Source organism: Marmota flaviventris, chromosome 2 (genome assembly GCF_047511675.1).
Source record: "Marmota flaviventris isolate mMarFla1 chromosome 2, mMarFla1.hap1, whole genome shotgun sequence".
NCBI classification, from domain to species: domain Eukaryota; kingdom Metazoa; phylum Chordata; class Mammalia; order Rodentia; family Sciuridae; genus Marmota; species Marmota flaviventris.
Genome location: NC_092499.1, coordinates 138,025,918 through 138,049,914, shown reverse-complemented (window position 1 = coordinate 138,049,914; position 23,997 = coordinate 138,025,918). Strand labels below are relative to the sequence as shown.

The 23,997-nt window shown below is 49.7% G+C and overlaps 2 protein-coding genes across 5 annotated transcripts in view; one reads left to right on the top strand and one right to left on the bottom strand.

Annotated features, from left to right (window-relative positions):
* Positions 1-3,446, top strand: part of Acan (aggrecan) — a 35,816-nt gene extending 32,370 nt beyond the window's left edge. For all 3 annotated transcript variants that reach the window (XM_071607354.1, XM_027921774.2, XM_071607353.1), the window contains 5 exons: positions 458-616; positions 1,112-1,194; positions 1,808-1,952; positions 2,732-2,914; positions 3,358-3,446. In XM_071607354.1, the coding sequence (XP_071463455.1) occupies positions 458-616; positions 1,112-1,194; positions 1,808-1,952; positions 2,732-2,914; positions 3,358-3,434 (647 nt within the window). In that variant the 3' untranslated portion in view covers positions 3,435-3,446. The remainder of the gene's footprint in view (positions 1-457; positions 617-1,111; positions 1,195-1,807; positions 1,953-2,731; positions 2,915-3,357) is intronic.
* Positions 3,447-6,304: 2,858 nt separating this feature from the next.
* On the bottom strand, positions 6,305-22,258 carry Hapln3 (hyaluronan and proteoglycan link protein 3). Of its 2 annotated transcripts, none has more exons than XM_027921861.2 (5): positions 22,186-22,258; positions 14,451-14,636; positions 12,835-13,203; positions 9,129-9,431; positions 6,305-8,459 (listed from the first exon to the last, which is right to left on the bottom strand). In XM_027921861.2, the coding sequence occupies exons 2-5, from the start codon at positions 14,605-14,607 to the stop codon at positions 8,173-8,175; spliced, it is 1,116 nt and encodes a 371-aa protein (XP_027777662.1). In that variant the 5' UTR covers positions 14,608-14,636; positions 22,186-22,258; the 3' UTR covers positions 6,305-8,172. The 2 variants fall into 2 exon arrangements, with proteins under 2 accessions (XP_027777662.1, XP_071463453.1); XM_071607352.1 differs by lacking the exon at positions 22,186-22,258 and adding an exon at positions 16,356-16,409.
* Between the last annotated feature and the right edge of the window lie 1,739 nt (positions 22,259-23,997).

Sequence of the window (23,997 nt, the reverse complement as noted above, 5' to 3'; positions counted from 1 at the left end):
CTCCTGTCCTCACTCACATTTCTGTGGGAAGGAGGCTGCCAGCCCCTTTTTCTGCCTAGGCCCTCCCCTCCTAAATCCTCCAACTGCTTCCCACAAAACCTCTTGGAACCATGTTTTGCCTTAAATCTCAAAACCTGCCACATTTTTGACCTTTGGTCCACTAAGCTCGGTTGGCCCTCCAGGGCAGGCACCTGCAAGTGGAAAGTTGGGGCAGGGAGTGGCACTGCATCAGGGAAAAAAAGGTCCCTGGCACTAACATTTCCCAGAGATGAGACATAGAGGCCACTAGAGGAGCCAGGGCTTACTGGCTTCCCACAGGAGCATGTCCCGAGCTGGGCCTGTTCCTTCCCTTGAGAGCACAGGAAAGGGCGAATCTAAACCCATGTCATAAGACTGGCAGCGACCACATCCCCAGCTGGCCTGGAACTCCACTTCAAGCCCCTGACCTGTATTGCAGACCAGGAAGTATGCGAGGAGGGCTGGACCAAGTTCCAGGGACACTGTTACCGCCACTTCCCTGACCGTGAGACCTGGGTGGATGCTGAGAGACGGTGTCGAGAGCATCAAGCGCACCTGAGCAGCATCGTCACCCCTGAGGAGCAGGAGTTTGTCAACAGTGAGTGGGGGGGGCTGAGGAAAATGGTCATGTAGGCAAAGGGTCTCACTTGTCAGAACTAGCAGAGTGGGGGCTGGGGGCGTGGCTTAGTGGTACAGCACTTGCCCAGCATGCACTAGGCCCTGGGTTCCATCCCAACACCACAAACAAAAAAAAAAAAAGAAATTAGCAGTTTGGACCCAGTGAGGCTGTTAGGGTCGGGGAGCTAGGAGGGAGGGAAGGCGTTATTGTAGCTTTAGTTCCCCGACAGCGCACAGAGGACCCAGGACAGCACTTCACCAGGACCAGCCTCAGACTCACCCTGTGGCTGCCATCTATCCATGATAGCTTGGGGAGGTAGTCCAAAGTGCACCCCAGACATTCATGTGCTGAGAAGCAGGTGGCACGCTCCCAAGAAGCCCACCGGCCTCCTTGCACACTGCATCCCCTGAGCTCCAATTTTCAGACATCCCCAGGGTGTCCAATGCCAGATCCAAACCTAACTTACCTTTCCAGAAAACGCTCAAGACTACCAGTGGGTCGGCCTGAATGACAGGACCATCGAAGGGGACTTCCGCTGGTCAGATGGACACCCCTTGGTGAGTTCTGCTGGGTGCACCAGCCACAGCTTGTGGCCTGGAGGGGAGGGATAGGATAAAGACCCCCAGAGACGCATTCAAATCAGGTACAAACACTCACTGAGCAGCTGCAGGAGCCTTGGAGGACAGGGATTGTGCCTCGTTTGCCTCTGCCTTGGGGGACCAGCCCAGAGATGATGAACAGATTGAGTGAAAGAAGGCACAAAGCCTGGGAGGGAGCCAGAGAGAAGGGAATGAATGTCAGCAAACCACCATGAGAGGCCATGCAAACAGTTCAGAGAGGTTCCTGGTCCATAGAGATGGGAAGCCGGAAGATGCCAAGTGAACACTATGGCAGAGGCGGGGGTCAGTGCTGCAGGTGTGACAGGCTGAATCCTCTCAGGGCTCCATTCGTGGGAGTTCTGGGACTCCTAAGAAGCTTCCCAACTGTGTGCCCAGTTCCCCAGAGGACCCATGGGTTCCATGGCACCTCCAACAACCCTGACCAGACTCCCAGCAGCCTTCCCCAATGCCAGACAAGCCAGAAGTTGGATTGAAAGAAAGGAAAGTGGGGGACAGGTCAAGCCATGAGGCTCCAGCCCTCTCCTCACCCCTTCCCCACCTCTGCCCGCAGCAATTTGAGAAATGGCGTCCCAACCAGCCTGACAACTTCTTTGCCACTGGAGAGGACTGCGTGGTGATGATTTGGCATGAGAAGGGCGAGTGGAATGATGTTCCCTGCAATTACCACCTGCCCTTCACGTGTAAAAAGGGCACAGGTGAGCAGGGCCTGGGAGGGGATCCAGAGCAGAGAGAATCAGGACTTTCGGCATCAAGGGAGGCTCTTGCTGTGTGACCTGGGGGGCATCCCTTATCTTCCAGCTGCTGGTGTCTTGTGGGGACATTCTCTAAAAGCGGATAGAACCTGACTTGGGAGCTCCTTTTCAGCACCAGCATTCAGAGCCAATGGCAATGGCAAGCTGGCTCCTAGGGACCATCCACAGGGACAGGAGAGTATGAAGGTTGCAGGCTAGAGGACAGGACTCTCCTTTAGATATCAGCGGCAGAAAGTCACCCGTGATGGCACCTGGATTGGGAATCTCCCTCTCTTTGGGGTTCCCAAGTCTATCAGTCACAGAATCAGAATTGTCAGACCCTAATCCCTCAGCTTTAGGTCTGTGGACATCCAGGTGCTCCTTCTCATGGCCTGTGTCCACAGCCATCCTTGGGGTCCCTCTTTCCCTGGCATTGGATGTTTTCATAAAGAAGCCACAAGTAGTCTGCCTGGCTCTCCCCATCTTTCTCCCTCTCTTCCTTTTTCATGGCCTTACAGTCCCCTTTGTACTCTCCTCCGGTCACTCTGTACCACCAAAGAACCCAGGTGTTAGAACCAGAGGTCTCCCAATTCTTGACACTGGATGAAAATGCCCCTTTGCTAGCAGCCAGGGCTCTCTGCCAGGTGTGGAGCTCAACGTCCTTCCCACAGAGCCTTGGGCTCTGAGCTTGTCATCACAGAAGACCCCACGAGACTCCTTTCTAAAGGGTGTTTGCCCCTCAGTGGCCTGCGGAGACCCCCCTGTGGTGGAACATGCCAGGACCTTTGGACAGAAGAAGGACCGATATGAAATCAATTCCCTGGTTCGGTACCAGTGCACTGAGGGCTTTGTCCAGCGCCATGTGCCCACCATCCGGTGCCAACCCAGCGGGCACTGGGAGGAGCCTCGGATCACCTGCACGGACCGTGAGCATCACCCTCTGAGCACTAGCAGGGGTTGGGACTGGATTCGGCCAGCACTGCCTTCTCCCTATCCCTGGGAGGGGACAGCTGGGACTCACTATCTCCTGGGGATGCTACACCATCCTTCAGACTAAGCCAGGGTGGCAAAGTCAGTGAACTGTGACTATGATCTGTGATCTGTGACTTAGGGAAGGCCAGATGCCTGTCCCAGGAGAGAGCTCATATTCAGAGAGGGGAGGCGGCAGAAAACTGGTGGCCTGCTTTCCTTTTCAACAGCAGCCTGCGTGCTCGTAGCCCAAGGAGGCTCTGTACAGCTGAAGGCTGGCTTCCTGAGCCTCTGTTTTGCAGTGAGGGGTGCCAGCGGAGAGGGGCAGCGTGAGGAACACCTCAGCTCTGCCCCACTTCTTCCTGGCTCACCGATATTTCCCATCTTCCTTTCACCCCAGCCACCACCTTCAAGCGCAGACTACAGAAACGGAGCTCACGGCCCCCGAGGAAGAGCCACCCCAGCACGGCCCACTGAGAAGAGTTTCCAGGACGCGCCCAGGATGCTGAGCCCAGGAGCCTGGCAGGCAGACAGTGCATCCCATCCAGTTGGTGTCCTCTTGTCACTTTTTGTCATATAAGGAATCCCATTAAAGAAAAAAAAAATGAATCCCACATTGTGTATGCACCCACCCCACCCCATCCCCAAGTCACCAAAACCTCATCTAATTTGTCCCCCAATGCCAAAGCAAAGCAAACTTACTGTAACCCATGGACTGAGTTTAGAGACATTTCTTCAATCTCCCGTTGTGCCTTTCCAGGGACCAGAGCAGGGACAGGGGGAGAGGGAAGGGGTTAAGTTAAATAAAGAAGATTATTTTTTGTTTCCTGACTTTATCCAAGAGCAGTAGAGTCGTTGGTTATTTCACCTCCAGGGAGAGCTAGGGAGGAGGGAGGAGGGGTCGGAAAGAGGTGGAAGGGGCAGAGGCCTGAAGGACTCAGACCGGACCGCAGCTGAATGTATTGGACAAAAGGAGCCAGGAGGGCTGCACCATCTGCGTGGGGTAGAAGCCTGGGGGTGAGGGTCCAGCTGACCCGGGGTCAGCGGGCAGGAGAGAGCCAGCAGAGGGATCTTCACAGCGTGGGGGTCGCCCTCCCTCCAGGGGTCCCTCTCCCAGTGTCCTCTCACCTGGGTCTGCCACCCTAGCAGGTGTCAATCTCTCGGCAGGGCTGGGTGGGGGCACTTCCTTCCAGAGGGAGTGCCACCCACCCCCTCACCCCACCCCACCCCCGGGACCGTGCAGGCACCAGGGTTCCGTGCACCTATTTATATTTTTGAAAACTAAAGATTATGATAATTATAATAATAAAGACATTGGAAGAGATCTATTTCTTTTCTTTTCCCTTTTTTCAATTTAAGGAGAAGGCAACCGCAATCTAAGGCCTGTTGAAGGCTCTCAGGAATGGTGACAATGGGGACATGTTTTGATCAAGTGACCCCACACTGTGTGACTCCTGTCTGTTCAGAGCCTGGGACAGTCATGTCTGGTGTGCTTTATGTTTTACTAGAGTGAAGCTGTGTTGGATGGATTCTACACATGTGTGGATAGGAATGTGGAGTGTGTGCCTGGGGGTGCCTGTCACATGCATGATGTGTCAATAGGTGGCACTGTGGGTGGACGAGCAAGTGGGCACTGTAAAAGAACAAGAGAAACATCTGGTCATCTTGCATAGTTTGATTCTTTGCTATCACACTGTGTTAGTAAACTAAATCTAAAAACAGGGAAACTCAGGATTTAACAAGAGGGAAGGAAAAAAACAAATGGCAGACAATCTAGGAACAATAAATCTTGCTTATACATTTTTGGGGCAAATGGGTCAGCTGACTGCTAGCAAAAAGATCAGCCAATGAAACTTCGGGAGTTATGGTGCACACCTGTAATCCCAGCCACACAAGGGGCTGAAGCAGGAGGATCACAAGTTCGAGGCCAGCAACTTTGTAAGACTCTGTCTCGAAATACAATTAAAAGGGGCTTGGGATAGAGCTTAATGGTAGAGCACATGCCTAGCATGCATAAGACCCTGGGTTCCACCCCCAGTACCACACAAAAAAAAAAAATCAAATTAAAAGGACTGGGATATAGCTTGGTGGTAGAGCACCTTTGGGTTAATTCCCAGAACTGGGTAAAAAAAGACACCAACAAGAGCAATTTTTACTGTTTATTGTACCCCAAGAGTTGAGCTGGAATGTGCAGGCCAAACACTGAGTGACCTTCCAGTGCCCCCTCGGGACCTCTCCCTCATCAACATGCCTTCGAGGCTTTGTCTGGAATGTGTTTGTGTTGGAAGTGAATGCCAGTGTGAGTTTGTGTGCCATATATTTTCAGGTGTAGGGATGGGCATGGTTGAGCCTTTGCAGGTGATATATACATGTGTCCAGGTTACTTATAGCTCTGGAAAGAATGGGTGAGCAAAGAAGCGCATAGACACTAGTCAAATAGTAGGGACTCAATAATTATGTAACTGATGGATAAATTAACTGACTATGGATGCTTCTTATGAAGTTATATCCCCATAAACCCCATTATAAATTGAAAATATCCTAAATCAAAAATATATTTAGAGTCAGGAGGAGTGGCACACACCTGTGATCCCAGTGGCTTGGAGGCTGAGGCAGGAGGATAGCAAGTTCAAAGCCAGCCTCAGCAAAAGCAAGGCACTAAGCAACTCAGTGAGACCCTGTCTCTAAATAAAATACAAAGTAGGGCTAGGGATGTGGCTCAGTGGTTGAGTGCCTCTGAGTTCAATACCTGGTACCAAAAATATAATATATATTTATTTTATATATTTTTATGTAATATATATATATATATATATATATATATATATCGAGAGAGGGAGAGAGAGGCTGGAGGTATAGCTCTTACTTAGCTTGCACGAGGCCCTGTGTTTGATCCCTAGCCCAATTTAAAAAAAGATAAATGAAATGCATTTTAATATATATATATTCTACCAAACATCAGAGCTTAGCAACATAGTACACAGTAGAGGATCTATTGTGTCTCTTTATGATTGAGTGAGTGACTGGAAGCCCTGGCTTGTTGCCACTGTCCAGCATTGTGAGAGAGAATTGCACCACATTTTGCTAGCCCAGGGAAAGATCAAAGTTAAAAATTCAAAGTAGCAGCCAGGCACAGTAGTGGACACCTGTAATCCCAGTGACTTGGGAGGCTGAAGCAGGATGATCACAAGTTCAAGGTGTGACTCAGAAACTTTGCAAGACCCTCAGAAATTTTGTGAGACTCTGTCTCAAAATAAAAAATAAAAAAGGGCTGGGGATGTAGCTCAGTGATAAAGCACCCCTGGGTTCAATTCCCAATACCATACACATACAAAAAAAATTCAAAGTAAAGTTTCTGCTGAACATTTATTGCTTTCATGCCATCTACTACAGTTTGGATACTGAACATTCTCCAAAGGGCCATGTGTTGAGAAATTGGTCCCCAGGGTGGTGTTATTGAGAGGTGCTGGTAGACCTTTAGGAGGTGAGCCCTTCTGGGAGGTCCATCAGTCACTGGGAACAGGTCCCTGAATGGGTATTTTGGGACACTACCCTCTTGGTCTTTTATCTTTGCTTCCTTGCTGATAAGGTGAGCCTGTTTCTCTGCCATCCACACCTATCCTGATGTATTGCCTTATGCAAAGTCCAGAACAACAAGAGCCACTCAATCTTGGACTGGAACCTCCAAAACTATGAGCCAAAATAGACCTTTTCTCTTCACAAATTACTTATGACTGATATTTTATTATAGGAAAGTGACATTGACTAATACAACGAACGTTGTAAGGTCAAAAGATCATAAGTCAGCTGGACGCAGTGACACATGCCTAAAATCCCAGCAATTTGGGAGGCTAAGACAGAAGGACAAGTTCAGGGCCATCCTGGGCAACTTAGAGAGACCTTGTCTCAAAATAAAAAATTAGAAAGGTTGGGGTTGTAGCTCAGATTTAAAGCACCCTTGGGTTCAATGCCAAGTGCAAAAAAAAAATCGTAAGTCAAATTATCATATATCAGAGACTATTTGTAATTGGTAAAACAACCATCTATGCTAGTGGCTTTCAGAATCCCCTGGAGGATTTGTGATAACAAGGGGCCTAATCTCACCCCCAGAGTTTCTAACTCTGTAGGTATGGGGTAAGGCCCAGGAATTTGCATTTCTAATGCATTCTAAGTGCTGCTGCTGCTGCTGCAGCTGCTACTGGCCAGACTTTGAGTAGCACTGGGCTGGTGAAAAACTGATTGCATTACTGAGCGGTAAGTGGCAGGGCATGCCTGTGAGAGGCAACCAGAGTGCCTTCCTTTTCAGGGTGAGGCCCAGAGGATCAGGCCCAAGAGCCTAGCCTCTGAGGCCCTCTAGAGGACACAGCCTCTGAGAGGCACCTTCCTCTCTCTTGCTGGGCCTCACACAGACACACTACCAGGGACTGGGGGATGCAAGCCAGGGAGCCAGCTGCTGGGCCAGCACCAGAGGCAGAGCACAGCCTGGGGCAGCACATGGAGTTCTCTGCCCACCCCAGGTGCGCTGACCCTGCCACCTGTGAAGCATGGCCCAGAACCGAACCTACCACATCCACCAGGCTAGGAGCTGAGCCCTGAGACTGGATGAGACAGAGAGCCAGGCACAGTTGCAGGTTGGGGACAAAGGAAGGGGTCATAGCACCATTTATCGTTCAAAGAAGGTACACACACCTGAAGGCAGTTCTCCACACAGGGAAAATGAAAAGGAAACAGAGTGGAGATGAGAAGGGGAGAGGACTTCTCTCCCTACCTTCAGATCTCAAGGAGAAGCCTAGGAAGCCACTCCAGAAATAAAAAGGACCCCCACCCCCACCAACTCCTCTTCCTTCCCAGACTGAGACAGAGGGAGAGTAGCAGCCACCATGCCTTGACCCCTTGTGGCCAGGTCACTGCCCACTTGGGTATCAGCCTCCTCTGAGGAAGGACACAGGCTGGACTCAGGGATAGCAGAGAGCCCTCTAAAAGGCTCACAAACCTCAAATGTTTGTGACGGGGAGTGCCTCCAGGTGTCCAGGGGAGCTGGTACTTGGATGCTGCTGGATTTACAAAAAAATAATGATACTTTTTAAAAATGTTTAAGTTGAGAAATATAAAAACAATACTAAAATTGCCCTGACCCATTAGGAGAATTGAACCACTCAATAAATACACAGCCCCTGGGGGAAGGAGGCTGGGTGCAAAGCTGGCCGCCCAGATCCTAGCGGGGGCGGTAGCAGTAGACGCCATCCAGGCGGCTCTGAGGGTCTGGGAAGCCGAAGCTCCGGACTCCAGGCTCTGGGGGCCCGCAGTTGGGACGGGGGTGAGCCACAGGGTAACGGGCACTGCCATCTGCCAGCCAGCCGGCATCACAGCGGTCCAGGCCACGGAACTTCCAGGCAGCAAAGAGCTGGCCCACCTTGGCAATCTGGGCACCATCTTCCTGGCAGGTCTCCCGGGCCTCCTTCAGTGTCAGCTTCTCCGGGTGCTCCAGGTAGTACACCCGCCCTGGGGGAAGGTGGGGCATTAGTGTTGGGCAGCTGAGACAGTGGCCAATGAGGACATCAGGGCCTGTCCCAAGAACCTGACAACTGTCCAAGCCCAGGGGACCATGATGCTGTGGACATGTGCAGTGGACATTTTGGGAAGTGTAACTTCCCACACCTCAGCACCTGAGAGTCCCACTCTACTTGCCGTAGGGCTGGGTCCCTCTGGTTATGTCTGTACTCCCCTGCCACCCTTCCCTGATTGTACCCCCAAGTGGGCACCCCACCTGGGCTGGACCAGAGTCTCTCACCCAGTCATTTACTGAGCACCTGCTGTGTGCAAGACATTTCTCTAAGTGCCTAGGATATAGCACTGAACCAATTCCTGTTTTCACTTATCTTCTGATGAAACAGGCCATTTTACGAGGACAGATGTGTTTCCTTTGTCTATGATGCCCCTGAGCCTCATCTAGGCCCCAGCACTAGAAAATGCTCGATGAGAATAAACCAATGTTTGCACGAAGCAAAAGCAGCAAAACACTCAAAATCCCACCAGTATTGCTTCCAGATCTGCTGGGGCTCTAGAGCTCTAGGTGGAAGTGTCAGCAGGATGGGCAGAAGGGTCCAGAAGCTCCCCGCAGGTCCCAGGTGCCCATCAACCCACAGGCCTGTGCTCGGCCACTCCACTCACCCTTGAGGGCAGCAGCAAAGCAGAAAACATCGTAGCGATGCAGGCGGTGGTGGCGTGGGCCATAGCTGCGCACACCAGGCGCCAGGTCCAGGCCACCACAGGGCTCTCGGGGCAGCGTGATGGGGTACTGCACCGTGGCGTCCTGCAGCCAGCCTGCGTTGCACCAGTCCAGGCCTTCCTCCCAGGCCCGGAAGAGCTGCTCAAAGGAGGCCACTGCTGCATCCTGCTCCTCACAGGCCTGCTGGGCCTCCTGGAAGTTGAGCTGGTAGCGCCCCTGAGGGGGCTGGTAGGGAAAGACCACGCCTGGAGAGGGAGGAAAGGAGCTTGGAGGGGTGGGCTGCACGCTCAGCTCTTCCTCCTCCACTGGGACACACGACCCCCCCACACACACCCACACGGTCACTCAGAAAGCTCAGCAAACCTCCATCTCCTACCCACTGCCCACGTCCAGGCAGAGCCTATGAGTGGCATTCAGGAAACATGCCTTGGCTTGTGAAGGTGATTAACAGCCCAATGTCTCCAAATTTAAAATGGGAATACTGCCTTACTTATGGGGCTATTGAGAGAACCTCAGTGAGGAGATGCTATCATGTACAAAATGGGCACTGGCTTTGGACTCCAGAGGCTGGATTTGGCTCCCAACATCCCTCCCAATAGCTAAGACCTAATCACACAGGCTTTCCTCAGTGTCCAGAGGGATCGGTTCCAGGGACCCCCCCCCTCAAATACCCAAATCCAAGGATGTTCAAATCCCCTATATAAAATTATATAGCATTGCCAGGCATGGTGGTGCATGCCAATAATCCAGATACTCCAGAGGCTGAGGCAGGAGGATCACAAGTTCAAGGCCAGGCTGGGCAATTTAGCAAGACCCTGGCTCAAAAATAAAAATAATTAAAAGGGCAGGGGCTGAGACTCAGTAGTAGATGCCCCTGGGTTCCAACCCCAGCACTGAAAAAGGAAAAAAAAAAAGCATAGTATTTGCATAGAACCTATATACATCTTCCTGTATACTTTAAATCATCTCTAGATTATTTATGATGCCTTAATACAAAGCCTACACAGCACTTCATTCTTATGGATTTAGCATAGTACTTGGCATGCAGCAAACTTTAGTTTTGCTTTTTTTGGAACTTTCTGGAATTCTTTTTTCCAAATAATTTTTGAGCTGTGAGTTGGTTGAATTTGCAGATGAAGGGCCCACAGTTACAGAGGACTGACTGTATATGTCATTATGAATATGGAAGTTTCTTAGGAAAATATAAGAAATTTTCCACATATGACAGATGGTTTTTAGGGGAAGGAGAGGCCTAGAAGCTATGGGAAGAGGATAGTGAAGGGCCCTTAAATAAAGGAGGCTTGAAGTCAGGAAAGGCTTGGGGCATGGGCCCTCTCTCTTGGTAGTCAGGGTACAATGGGGGCCACAAAGTCCCCTCAAAATTTGTCATGCATGTTTGAAATTTTACTATAGTAAGTTTTTTAAGCATTGGAAATTCAGTTCCTAGCAAGTTGGATGAAATCTTAAGAAGTAGGAGTGACTCTAAGGGTTCAGAAGGGGACCCTGCTGGGCTTACATTGTTTATGAGCAGGGCCCTAAGTAGGAACTCCTCCCTGTAGCCTAGGACATGGAATATACCAAGCACCAAACCCAGTCTTGCTGGGAAACCGGCACCTGGGCAAAGCCAGTCTAAGAGGGCACAGAAGCCCAAGGGAGCTGGTCGTGGTGGTACACACCTGTAATTCCAGCAAATCGAGAGGCTGAAGCAGGAGGATGGCAAGTTTGAGGCCAGTCTTGACAATTTAGTAAAACCCTGTCTTGATAAAATTTTTAAAAAGGGAAGTTGAGGGAAGAAATTGGGGGTGGGTTGTAGCTCAATGACAGAGTACCAGTGGATACAATTCCTAGTACCCCCCCAAAAAAAATAGAGAGAGAGAGAAGACCACAGGCCCAACAATCACATCCTCAACCTTCCTGTATGCTCACAGGGGGATTATTGTGCGCCTGGTATCATCTCAAATTCCTAGCCCTGGGTGAGGATTCCCTGCCTCTGTAGGCTGCTTCTGCCAACCCAGACAAATGAATCCTGCAGGCTCTCTCCCTTCCCTCCACCATATCCAAATCCAAAATGAGCAATGTGGCCTCTCTCAGGCACCATCTAAGCCACAGGGACTTCAGAGTTGGAGTGCTGCAAAGACGAAGCCAAGTTTCCAGGATGTGCATTTATTCTCCTGGCCTCTGAGGCAGGTAATGGAGGAACTACTGTTGTCCCCCTTCACACCTCTCAGAGCAGCCCAGAGCTCTGAGAGGCTGAGGCATTCCCAGGGGTCACAGCAGAGATGGACCAGATGGAGTCCAAAAATCTTCCTCCCTCCCAGCTGCCTCCCTAACAGAGCAGACAGACATCAGGACTCCCAGCCTCATCCCAGAGACAGAGGAGGTGAAAGGAACTTAGATCTCAAACTGGGGCCCACAAACAAAATCTGGCTTGCAGGGTCTTGACTAGTTTTGACAGCCCTGGGTCTTTTCCAGAAAATAGGAGACTTTTGTGGAGCACGGTGGCACACACCTATAATCCCGGTGACTTGGGAGCCTAAGACAGGAGGATCACAAGTTCAAGACCAACCTGGGCAATTTAGCAAGAATCTGTCTCAAAATAAAAAACAAAAAGGGCTGGGAATGTGGTTCAGTGGTCGAGCAACCTTGGGTTCAATATGTAGTTCTACAAAAAATTAAAAAGATTAATTAATTAAAATTAAAATAGGAGCTGAGTGCAATGGCATACACCTGTAACCCCAGCTGCTCAGGAGACTGAGGCAGGAGGCTTGAAAGTTCAAAGGCAGCCTCAGCCATTTAGCAAGGCCATGAGCAACTTAGTGAGACCTTGTCTCAGAATAAAAAATATAAAAAGGGCTAGAGATGTGGCTCAGTGTTTAAGTGTCCCTAGGTTCAAACCCCATATATATATTTTTAATATATATATATATATATTTAAAAAGGAGATTGTTACATAAAAAGACAACCCTTTCACATAAAAAGATAAGCTCTCATCAAATTAGGAAATCTGATTGCACCGGGCCTGTATTCTGCCATGGCATCATCAGCTGGGCCTGAGCAGAGTGGCCCCTCTGGATGGGACAGGGCTCAGCCCCTGCCGCTCCCTCTCATTGCATGCTAGGCCTGCTACATTCTTTCATTGCCTGCGAACCCTGCTCAAATCTCAGCTCTGGCTCTAATGAGCTATAAGACTGGCTCCCACTGTCCTCTCTCTGAACGGGACATGAGTGAGAGAGAACAGAAGGCAGTAGATGCTGGAGACTGCTGCCGGGGTCCAAATGCCAGCTTTGCCATTTTTTTTTAAAATATTTATTTTATTTATTTATTTTCAATTGTAGGTGAACACAATATCTTTACTTCATTTTTATGTGGTGCTGAGGATCGAACCCAGGACCTCACGTGTGCTAGGCAAGCATTCTACCACTAAGCCACAACCCCAGCCCCCAGCTTTGCCATTTATGAGCTGGGTAACCTCAGGTAAGTTACTTGGCCTCTTTGGGTTTCCTCATCTGTAAAATGAGGGTAGTAATAACAGTAGCCTCCTTATGAGGATATGATTTTCTACATAAAGCACAAACATCCGGATGCTCTCTCAGGGGCCTCTCCCCTCCCTTAGGTCCCAGCATCACCCAGTCCCAGTCGGGGCCTCACCCCGCAGCTCCAGCTCCACCAGGCCGCTCTCGTCCTCTAGCCCATCAATGACCTCACAGCGGTAGCGCCCATAGTCTTCCAGCCGCAGATCCCAGAGCTCCAGTGAGACTTCACGCTCCTTGTCCTGCCGCAGGTGCGCACGGCCTTGGTAGTCCCCAAAGGAGCGGTGCCTCTTGCCTATGGCCACCAGCACATCCTGCTCTGGGGCCCCGTTCTCTGACAGCTTCCACCACTTGATGCGCACGGGCCTTGGGGAGGCCAGCGCTGGCTCATAGTGGTAGTGGCAGGGCAGGGTCACGGTAGCCCCCCGGTGGGTGAACAGCGTCTCCTCGGGCGTCTCTACGACCAACTTCACTCCATTGAAAAGGCCTATGGGGAGAGGTAGGGGACAGATAGGGACAGCTGCAGCACATCTCCAACTCCCTTCAGGGTCAGTGGTTATGAGTGAAAAAATGGTCTCCCTGCTCCACCCAACTCTGTCCACCCACCTTGCAGTGTGCCTGTGCATCTCCTGCCATCAAGAGGTGATATCTATTCCCCTGTCCCTGGAATGTGTACTGGCCTTGCCACTGGATTTAACCAAATGGACATGGCGGGTATGACTGTCCCATAGTGTCTGCTCTGAGCCTCAGTTCCAGGAGATCTGGCTTCTCTTGGGTTCTCATGAGCATCAAGCCGAGGCTTACCTACTGAGCATGAAAGACTACCTGGAACAGAAGCAAGCCTCCCCAGCTGGGGCCACCCTAAATCAACCAGCCCCCAGCCTGTCAGCACCCTGCGGGTGCATCTGCAAGTCTCAAGTGCAAGGCCAGAAGAAAGGGAGCCCCCCGTCAAATGCTGACCCACAGGTAGCTGAATAAATGGCTCTTGTCTTAAGCCACTAAGTTTTGGGGTAGTTTGTTACACATCAAAAGTTAACTGATGAGCCAGATGCACACCTGGAATCCCAGTTATTTGGGAGGCTAAGACAGGAAGATTACAAGTTTAAGACCAGCTTGAGCAACTTAGTGACACCCTGTCTCAAAATAAAATAAAAAGGGCTGGGAGCTGGGGATGTAGCTCAGTGGTTAAGCACCCCCAGATTCAATACTCAGTACCAAAAAAAAAAAAAAAGAGAGTGCAATCTGTATATGGGATAAAATTGGGAGCTCATAACCCACTTGAATCAAAGTGTGAAATATGATATATCAAGAACTATGTAATGTTTTGAACAGCCAACAATAAAAAATTTAAAAAAAAAAAAGAAGTCTTCTGCCCAAGGCCAGCCAGTAAGAAGCAGAATTAAGATTCAAACTCACATCTATATGACCCCAAGCCCTCTTTTCACTGGGGAGCCCAGAAGAGATCTCATTTCAGCCTGATCGTGAAGAACTGGCAGGAGTTTGGGGAAAGTGCAAAACAAGCAAAGTGATCATCCCTAAGTGAGTATGGCCTCATGTCCAAGGAGACAGCAAACAGTAACTAAACCATCTCTTCCTCTTGTCTAAGAAGCAAGGCTGGTCCACCCCAAAAGCCAAGATGGGGAAGAAACTACTGAGTCATACCCTGTCCCCCATCCCAGCCTGGAACCTGCATAGCACAGCAGGAACCAGGATCCGGCCCAGGAGGCCACCCACCTTCGCCATAGCCATTGCCTGGATTCCTGCCATTGGGGCTGTTGGAATAGTAGAAGCCGTTATAGAAGGGCAGTCCAGAAACGCAGGGCAGCAGGAACAGCAAGACCAGGACCCATGGTGCTGCAGCGCAGCACCCACAGCAGCAGCTCCGGTGCATCCTGGGCCAGGCTGGGGCCCTGGGGCAAACTGGGAGGAGGAGGGGGGGAAAGCCAATTAGAGATCCCCACTGCAGTGCCCTGGGATCCCTCTGTTCGACCTGCACTCAATCACCTCTCTATAGTTCATTATGAAGCATCTTCCAGCGCCAGGCTTGGTGCTCGGAAAAGCTAGAGGAATCTCTGCTCTCCGCAGGCAGGAGGGGCAATAGCAAACAAATAAACCCTCAGAGGAATTAGCAGGCAACAAAAAGAGCATGGAAAAAATTAAGCCAGATGATGTGACACTATCAATATTTCTCAAATCACAGGTTTGAATTTGAGAAGTCATAAGCAATTATTTTATTTTATTTTGCTTTATTTATTTATTTTATATTTTATTTTATTTTACATTGGGAATTGAACCCAGGGGCACTTTACCACTGAGCTACATTCTCAGTCTTTTTTATATTTTAGTTTGAGATGGGGTCTTACTAAATTGCCAAGGCTGGCCTTGAACTTGTGATCCTCCTGTCTCAGCCTCCTGAGCAGCATATTTTAATGAAACCAAACTGACTAGACTAGAATAAAAAATAGCAAAGTGCATTTCATGCTTAGTGAAAATAAATCCTGCAACAAGAAACTTTTGTTTCAGTCCAATGTCTGGGGGTCTGGAGTTGTAGGGGTCACAATGTGAAATTTATTTATTACCCTAAGTCAAGGTTAAAAAGAAGTTTTTTAAACATCACACTAGAGCATTATTCCTGTTTAGGTGGATATTCAAATAAAATAGGCAGCTGGCCCATGAGCTGTAGTTTGTTGATTTGATTTTTTAAAAATATCGCATTAAGCTGGGCTCAGTGACACATGCCTATAATCCCAGCAGCTTGGGAGGCTGAGGCAGGAGGATCAAAAGTTCAAAGCCAGCCTCAAAAAAAGCAAGGCAATAAGCAACTCAGTGAGACCCTGTCTCTACATAAGAATACATAATATGGCTGGGGATGCGGCTCAGGGGTTGAGTGCCTCTGAGTTCAATCCCAGGTACCCCCCCAAAAAAAAATTGCTCTAAAATATCCTGCCTTGATTGCAAAATTTTTGGCAAACACACACACTTCCCTACTTCAAGTTTGCACCCAAGACTAGTGCTTCCTCAGCTTACCCTTGCCTTTAATGAGCGTTCTCAACAATTAAAAGACTGAAGGAGCTCAGTCCAGGGAGCATTGAACCGAGATTAAAGATAGGAATTTTCAAGGTGGAAAAAGACAGACTGATTTTTCTTGCAGAGACACAGCCACTGCAAAGGTGCAGAGGCTAGGGACAACACCTGGGGAATAGGAGTGTGCTAGGGGGTCTCCATTTGTGTCCTCCCCCCACGCACTCCCAGGTCCACTCTCTGCCCTTCTGTGCCATGCATTGATCCCTGTGGATCATTCCACCGGGGCCCACTGGCCTCTGGCCTCCAGCTGGATTCAGTCAATGGGAAACACAGGAGATGGGTAGAGGGAAGAGAGAGAAGCAGCATTTCCTCCCTGCTCCCTCCCCGCTCCAGTGGCTCCACCATAGTGTCTTCTGCTGCTTGTCCTCATTTGATCCCTACCTTCATTAAAGTCTCTTTGTCAGAACCATCTGGAACAAATTCCATTTTCTGCCAAGACTCTAACTGGTATAGGGGTTAAGATACAAGAAGGTCAACAGGGTCTGTGCCTAGATGCCCTAATGTCCTGGGGTGCCAAGATGGCTTTAAGCAGAGGAGCAAAAGGATCAGACTTACATTGTAGAAACATCCACTGGAGGCAAGTCGAAGGTGGACTGTGGGACAGCAAGACCAGAGTGACAGCAGGCATTTGTAAATATAACTATGATTATCCTGTAGCAACACAGAAGAATGCTGAGGGTGTCATTTAAAACAGAAAAAGCAGAACATACAATTGCCATCTGGCTATGATTGCAAGTGTGTGGTCTCATGAATGCCTATGCACAGGAACCAGAAGGGGAAGAAACCCTAAAAAGAAAATGAGAGAGAAGGGAGGGAAGGAGGGAGGAAGGGGAGAAGAAAGGAAAGGAAAAACAAAGCAAAGCATTGGTCTATGAAGTTGACCAGACTTGGAGGAAATACTCTTGTTTTCAGAAGAGTCAGGAGCAGTTGCTGAAGAGGCTTGGACGTGGAAGAAGATGAGCAATATATCATGCCATTCTCTTAGACAGCTTGGCAGAAATGAGGCCCAGATTTGCCATCTGTGCTGTGCCCTGCAGCAGGAACACTGTCCCCTCTGAGGATTCAACTCTTGTTCAAGAGGAATTGCCCTAGCCAGGTGCAGTGGTGCACACCTGTGATCCCAGCAGCTCGGGAGGCTGAGGCAGGAGAGTCATGAGCTCAAAGCCAGCCTCAGCAACTTAGCAAAGCCCCAAGTAACTCAGGGAGACCCTGTCTCTATATAAAATATTAAAAAAGAGTGGGGATGTGGCTCAGTGGTTAAGCGCCTCTGTATTCAATTCCAATACAGAGAGAGAGAGAGAGGAATTGCCCTGCTGAATTCCAGTAAGTCCCTGCACAGCATAACCACATCAGGCAACCTGGGATGGAGTTTGTGAACTAGAAGATCCAGGGCCAAAACCCACCTCCACTTCAGTAGTCCCTCAGTAATGGTGGGGGATTGGTTCTTGGACCCCTGAAGATACCAAAAACCACAGATACTGAAGTCCTTTACTTCATCTGCCACAGTATTTGCATAGAACCTACACACATCCCTGTACTTCAAATTATCTCTAGATAATTTATAATACCTACTACAATGTAAATGCTATGGAAGTAGTTGTTTACTGAATAGCAACAAAAAAGTTTGTATATATTCAATGCAGATAAAAAATTTTCCTGATAATTTCCATTAGTCATTGGTTGAATGTGTACAGAGTTGACTGTACTTAGTATTAGCTATGTGGTTCTAAACAGGCTTCCCCAGTTGTGACATGGAGGTCATAAACCTGCCCCCTGGCACATTTCTCATTAGTATGTTCTGGTTTTCTGTTATGGTAATGGAATTCTAGAGAGATACATGACCACTCAGCTAAAGGCTGTATTTCTGGTCTTCCTTGAAGCTAAGAGGGCTGGGTTAGTTAGTTTTGCATCACTATGACCAAAATGCCTGACAAGAACAACTTAGAAAAGGGAAAGTTTATTTGGGCTAATGGTTTCAGAGGTTTCGTTCATGGTCCACTGAGTACGTTGCACCAGCAGCACGCTGAGGCAGAATGTTGTGCAGAAGAGCAAAGGAACATTCCAGGTGGCTAGGAAGCAGAGATAGAGTGAGAGGCAAAGAGGCTGCAGCAAGATGCACTCTCCCAGGGCAGCCCCCAGGAACCCAGCTCCTCCAGCCACACCCCACCTGCCCACAGTTACCACCCAGTCAGTGCATGCAAAGTATGATAGACTGATTAGGTTACAGCTCTCACCATCTAATCATTTCAACCTCTGAATGTTCCTGCACTCACACAGGAGCTTTGGGGGAGACACCTCATATCCAAATCATACCAAAAGCCAGGTAACTCATTTCTGGCCAATGGCAGCCAGCAGAAATAACATGCTCCAGGTCCAGGTCACACAGTTAAGCCTACTGAGGACACCTTTTGCAGGTATTCTTTCCCCTAATCTGCTAGCCACCAAAATAGAAAAATTTAGACTCAGAGATGGGAACCACAGATTGACTGGCAGGGCTGTCATCAGCCTAGACCACATCCACCTCATTGTACCCTGAGCAAATCCTGTTGTATTAAACCAGCACATTTTGCAGCTACTGGGGAACACAGTTTAGCCTCTCTTGGCCAAACAAATCCACTTCACAGCATTCTTAGCATCAGCATTAAGCATGAATAGCCAGGCTAGGAATGTAGTTCTTGCCTAGCATTAGTGAGGCCCTGAGTTTGATCCCCAATACTGCAAAAAAAGTAAAAACAGCCAACTTCAATGAGCATTAATATATCCCTGAATCCTCATCCCAACCCCTAGAGCTGGGGCCTATTTGTATCCCCACGTTACAGATGGGAAAACCAAGATGTACAGAAATCAAGTCTGGTGAGTGAGATTAAGCCAAAGGTCAACCATCTAGAAAATGGTAGAGCTAGAATTTTAATCTATACCAGCTCCAAAGTCTACAACCATCAGGCCAAATTCAGGGAGGTAATTGTGTGGAGTACACAGCCCAGGACCTAGCACAGAGTAGACCCTCCTTAAAGTCAATTTCCTTTCCCTCCTTGAGCCTTCACTTGGGGAACTGAGAGGGAAGCAGAGCAATGACTGAGAGGATTGTGAGTGTTGATCTGGATGTCCCAGGGATCACCCAGTTCCTGGGCACCTAGAGCCTTCCAAACAGAAGGGCTCCCTGCTTCTGCCTGCAACACTTCCAGCCTGTTAGAACAGCTCATCCAGCACCAATGCTGCCCAGCTAGAAGGGCCTTCCTGAGCATGAACAAGTGAGGTGTTTCTGCCACAGAGTGACATTTGTATACCTGAAAAAAAATTGCATTTTTGAAAAATCATGCCTCAAAAAATGTTAGACAAAAAAACAAAGTCAGTGCAGACTACTCAGAACTCTGTCATCAGAGTATCAGAGTGCTAACCAAGACAAGAGCAACCCAGGGAAAAAAACAGCACCTTCAATTTTCTACTGATATATGCCCACAGGTGCTGCTCTGCCACCCTTGGCAGCCTTCACCCCTGAAGTGAGTGCTGCCTTCTTCAAGATGTAGGTCCTGGAGGCATTTGATTCCAGTGGGAACCAGATTTGCCAGTATTAAAAGTCTGACCCAGGGCTGGGGGCGTAGCCCAGTGACAGAGTACTTGCCCAGCATGTGACAGTAGCTGAGCTCCCCTGTTAGACCCCCAGCACTGCAAAAATATTAAGACAAAGTGTGACCCAGAATGAAATCATTTTCAATCTGTTTTGTCTTTTAACTTAGGGATACATTTAGGCAATTTCTTCATTGGATTTTTAATTTTATTTTAAAAAGAAGAAATATGGTGTTAAGTTCTGTTAAGCAGCTAAACCACAGGTATTCCTTCCTCACCAAATTTATGTCCCCCCACCTCTAATTTTCTGCAGTACTGGAGATCAAACCTAGGACCTCACTCAACTAAGTGCTCTACCATTGAGTCACACCCCCAGCCCTTATTGCATCCTTGAGTTGGGATGACAACAGTTCGGGATATTGAGATTTTTGAGAATTCATGTTGGAAGAGATGCCACATCATCCAGATCTATTTGGTCCCTGAATCTTGGAGAGTGATCAGCAAATTTGGATGGCAAGGGAAATCTGTATGTATACTAAAGAAAGGCACTTTCTGGATGGAAGGCAATGTGGCTGCTACGTCTGTCACCCCAATGATCACCAGGATTGATTCAACTGATCTGGCTGGCTAGGTGGATGTTCCCTTCCTCCCTCACTACTCCATGTGTGTTCCTCCTGAAGCTTCCAGCTTAGTCAAAGGACAACCTTCCCTGATAAAGAAGAATCATTCTTCAAGTGTACATAGTAGCTGAGCTCCCCTGCTAGAACCTCCAAACAAAGACACTTCCTAGCTGGGGGCAATGGTGCACACCTGTAATCCCAGCAACTCAGGAGGTTGAGGCAGGAGGATCACAAGTTCAGTGCCAGCCTCAGCTACTTAGGGAGACCCTAAGCAACTCAGAGAGACGCTGTCTCAAAATAAAAACGGATGAGGATGTGGCTCAGTGGTTAAGCACCCCTGGATTCAATCCCTGGTGGGTACAAATAAAGAAAGAAAGAAAGGTAGGCACTTTCTGCAGAACTGTGAGCCTTTATTATAAGGAATCCATACATTGAATTGCTCTTTAAAGGTCAGAAATCTCCAAACATTCATGGGTTGGTAAAAGTCTCTCCTGAACCAATGCAATTCTATGTTAAATGCATATTGTTCCCTCATCATTCTTACAATCAAGGAGGAGGTAAACCACAGTTCAGAAACATGCACTAAGGCAGAACAGACAGAACCCCTGGGTTCTCTGCAAGATCTGCCCTCTGGAGCTGCAAAGTGTGAGTCCCCAAGGCACTCTTCCCATCCCCAGAGACCCAAGTACCTGGGATTAGAGGCACACACAGCAATGCCCAACACACACACACACACACAAATTTCTGGTTGGTATTGTCATGACCCCTATTATGCCAAAGAAGAAGAGGTACTCTGGAGGCTGAGGCAGAAAGATCTCAAATTTGAGGCCAACCTCAGCAACTAACAGAGATCTTGTCTCAAATTTTTAAAAAGGGGAAGTGGAATACTGGGGATTTAGTTCAGTAGTGGAGCACTTGCCTAGCTAGCATGCATGAAGTCCTGGGTTCAATCCCCAGTACTGCAAAATAATAATAAAGCTGAAGGAAGACAGTGTCTACAGAGCATAGAATACTACCGGTTTGGGGCAAGCACTCAACAATATTAGCTAGTATTACTGTTGTTATCATAAGCGTACAAAATCAAAACTCACATTATCTCAGTGAGCTAAAAGAAAAGCCATCACCATTGCCTTCTCTTTTCATCTGGGGAAACTGAGGCCAAGTCCAAGCTTTATTTTTGGCAAATATCTTGGACTTGCTTTTCCCAGGCTCCACTTGCCTAAAGCCCCCACACGTTAGAGCAATAAACTGAGCCCTGTTGGGGGTAGGGGGTTCACCTCCCCACCAGATTCACACCCTCAGTGGGCCACCCATGAATATAAGTCCCCCAGATACCAGCAGAGGGCAGCATTGCCCCCAGTTCTCCACCGGCCCCACTGCCCGTGAGGAATTTGACTTCGAGGTTCCAGGGAAGACAAGGCTTTACAAGAGCCTTTGAACCCGCAGCCCAGAAAGTGCGAGCCCCGGGTATTTGTACCAGCATTCCTGGCCCTCTCACCAGTTCAGGGATGTGGGAGGAGCTGGGGAGCCTGATGCAGAAAGCAGAGGCACTCCGGAGAGTCGAGGGTCGGCGGGATCACAGGCTGCCCACGACCACCCAGCGAGCTGGTGGCAGGCAAGGGTCCAAATGTCCCGCACTCCTTCCTTCCCAGTCTAAATTCCTCCCTGAGCGAAGCCATCTCCCACCCAGGGCTCTGCCTCCCACCCTCCTTGCCTCTTCTGGTGCTGCTATCCAGGAACCCACGGATATCCATACCCCCTTCCCCGAGGTGGCCAGAACCGGCGGCCGAGAGAGGGAGCGGCTCAACTCCGCCCGTGCACCTCACAGGCTATCCCCAGCCCCTTCCAAGTTCCCGTGGCCCCGCAGCATCCAGCGGATGGATGCCCAAAGCACAGCCTGGCGCGGTGCACTGTGCTGGACGCAGCAGGACCTGGACAGGACAAGACCGGAAGGGACCGGCACCGGGCTGGGGTCTCAGAGGCCACCCAGTTGGCTCCCGCTTTCCTCCTCCTGGTGCGCTCTCGCTGTCCGCACCCCACTTGCGCCCACGGCGTCTCCCGCGGGCGACCGCAACCCAGTTCAGCCCGGGCCCCTTAGTACCCAGCCTCCTGGGGGTCCGGCAGGAGAGCCAAAGCGAGAGGAGTGGAACCTGCCCGCACTGGACCCCTAGGGACCTAGCAATCTCTGAGCCACGTACCGTCCCCAGCACGCTCTTCCAAGACCCAAGCGCTAGGGCCGCTGGCTGTGTGGGTCCCAAGCAACAGACGGATTTAGGGACCTTCAATGGCCCGAAAGGAAGCGGCAGCCGACAAACCTCCGCGCTCCTGCCGGGCCAGCCCCTTAAAGGAACACACCCTCCTTTCCCTCTAAGGCTGGGCCCCAAGGGAGGAGTTGTTACAGATGCGTGCAGCCTCCAGACGTGCTGGGGACCACCCCCAAACAGGAGCTGTTGGCTGAGCTGTGGAGTGCAGGCTGTCTCATCTCGGGGAAGGAGATGAGAGGGAGATGGAAGAGGAGCTGCGGGAGGCGCACATCCCATTAGAACACCTAGTTTACCCAAAAACAGTGGGACTAAGCAGGGAAAGCCCCTCTCTAGCACTCTGCGGGTGGGCTATGGCTTCCTCCCACAGAGGGAGGAAAGAGGGAGGAATTACAGTTCTCTATGCCTACTCCCCATAGAAATCAAGGGATGCTGACATCCTCCTGCCCGAGTTTGACCATGATGGCCAGACAGGATGTCAAAGTCAGCACAAGGTAGTTGCTGCCCCTAGTAGGTGGGGCTTGAATGAGTGGCCCAGGGCTTGAATGAGTGGCCCAGGGGAGCGGGGCTGGAGAGACAGGCTGGGGTGCCAGCAACATGGGCCACCAGGCTTCTGACTGGTCCTTAACAGAGGAGGGGAACTCCCTTAGGATTCTGGCATCTGTCTGCACAGCTATCAGGCAGCCCCTCTCAGGATGCCTCTGTTTGGACAGGTTGTTTTCTTTCCTGTCTAATGGGGGCCCTGGCCTGGCAGGCCTTATTTCCTCAGCACAGAAACCCAAGGAGGTCCTTCAGCTTCAGCTGGGAGTATCACAGAGCCCTGACACTCTTCCTAAACACACCTCCAAACAGCCCACACCTTTGCCACACACAGTCAGGAGCAAATCAGAGCATGAAGAACTGCAGTGGGCTAGAGGGTAAACAGCACTGCAAGAGACACCAGGTTTATCAAAGGAGCCCATGAAGAATTGTCTGCAGGGAAGAGTGACGGGTCTGATCACTGTGCAGGATGGATCAGAGGGAATATAAAAAGGACCCAAGTATGAACTAGGAAACTCCCAAAAGCCTCTCTGATAATGGTGGCCAACATTTTCAGTCCTCTGATGGGCCAGACTAGGCACTAGTGCTTCTGAGCATTTGGTCTTTTAGTCCCCACAGGCCATGGAGCTGGTCTTAGTATTTCCATTTTACAGATGAACTCAAATCCAAAGAGGTTGAGCACATAACCCAAGGTGACCCAGAGCCAGGGTTTGAGCCCAGGTTGTCTGACTTAAGACTTACTAAGTTCCACCATCACCACATTTAAACCAGGAACCCTAGACCCTTGGGAGAAACAGAGCAAACAAATCCCAGCACCAACAGCCACAGGTGTAGGGAGAGGTGTGGACAGCAAAAGGGTCAGTTTTGTTACACGAAGGTAAGTTTAACGTGCCAGCTAGGGGTGGGGTGGCCAGCAGGTGAAATGCAGCACTACAGTCAGGAAGAAAACAGTGGGGGTTTTTTACCCCCCATGCCAGGGTCTCATGCTCACTAGGCAAGTGCTCTACCACTGAGCTGAAAAAGAAAATTTGTGGAGGCCATGGTAAAAGCCCTAAAAGTGGAGGAAACTGCTCAGAGAAAGGACCCCAAGTGATGGGACTTCAGTCTAGAGACTTTCAGAAAGCTGTAGCCAACCCATCCAAGGCTACAAAGATGAGAAGAAGGAGCTAAGAGGTGACTTAGGCAATTCCAGCCAGAGTCAGATGGGCA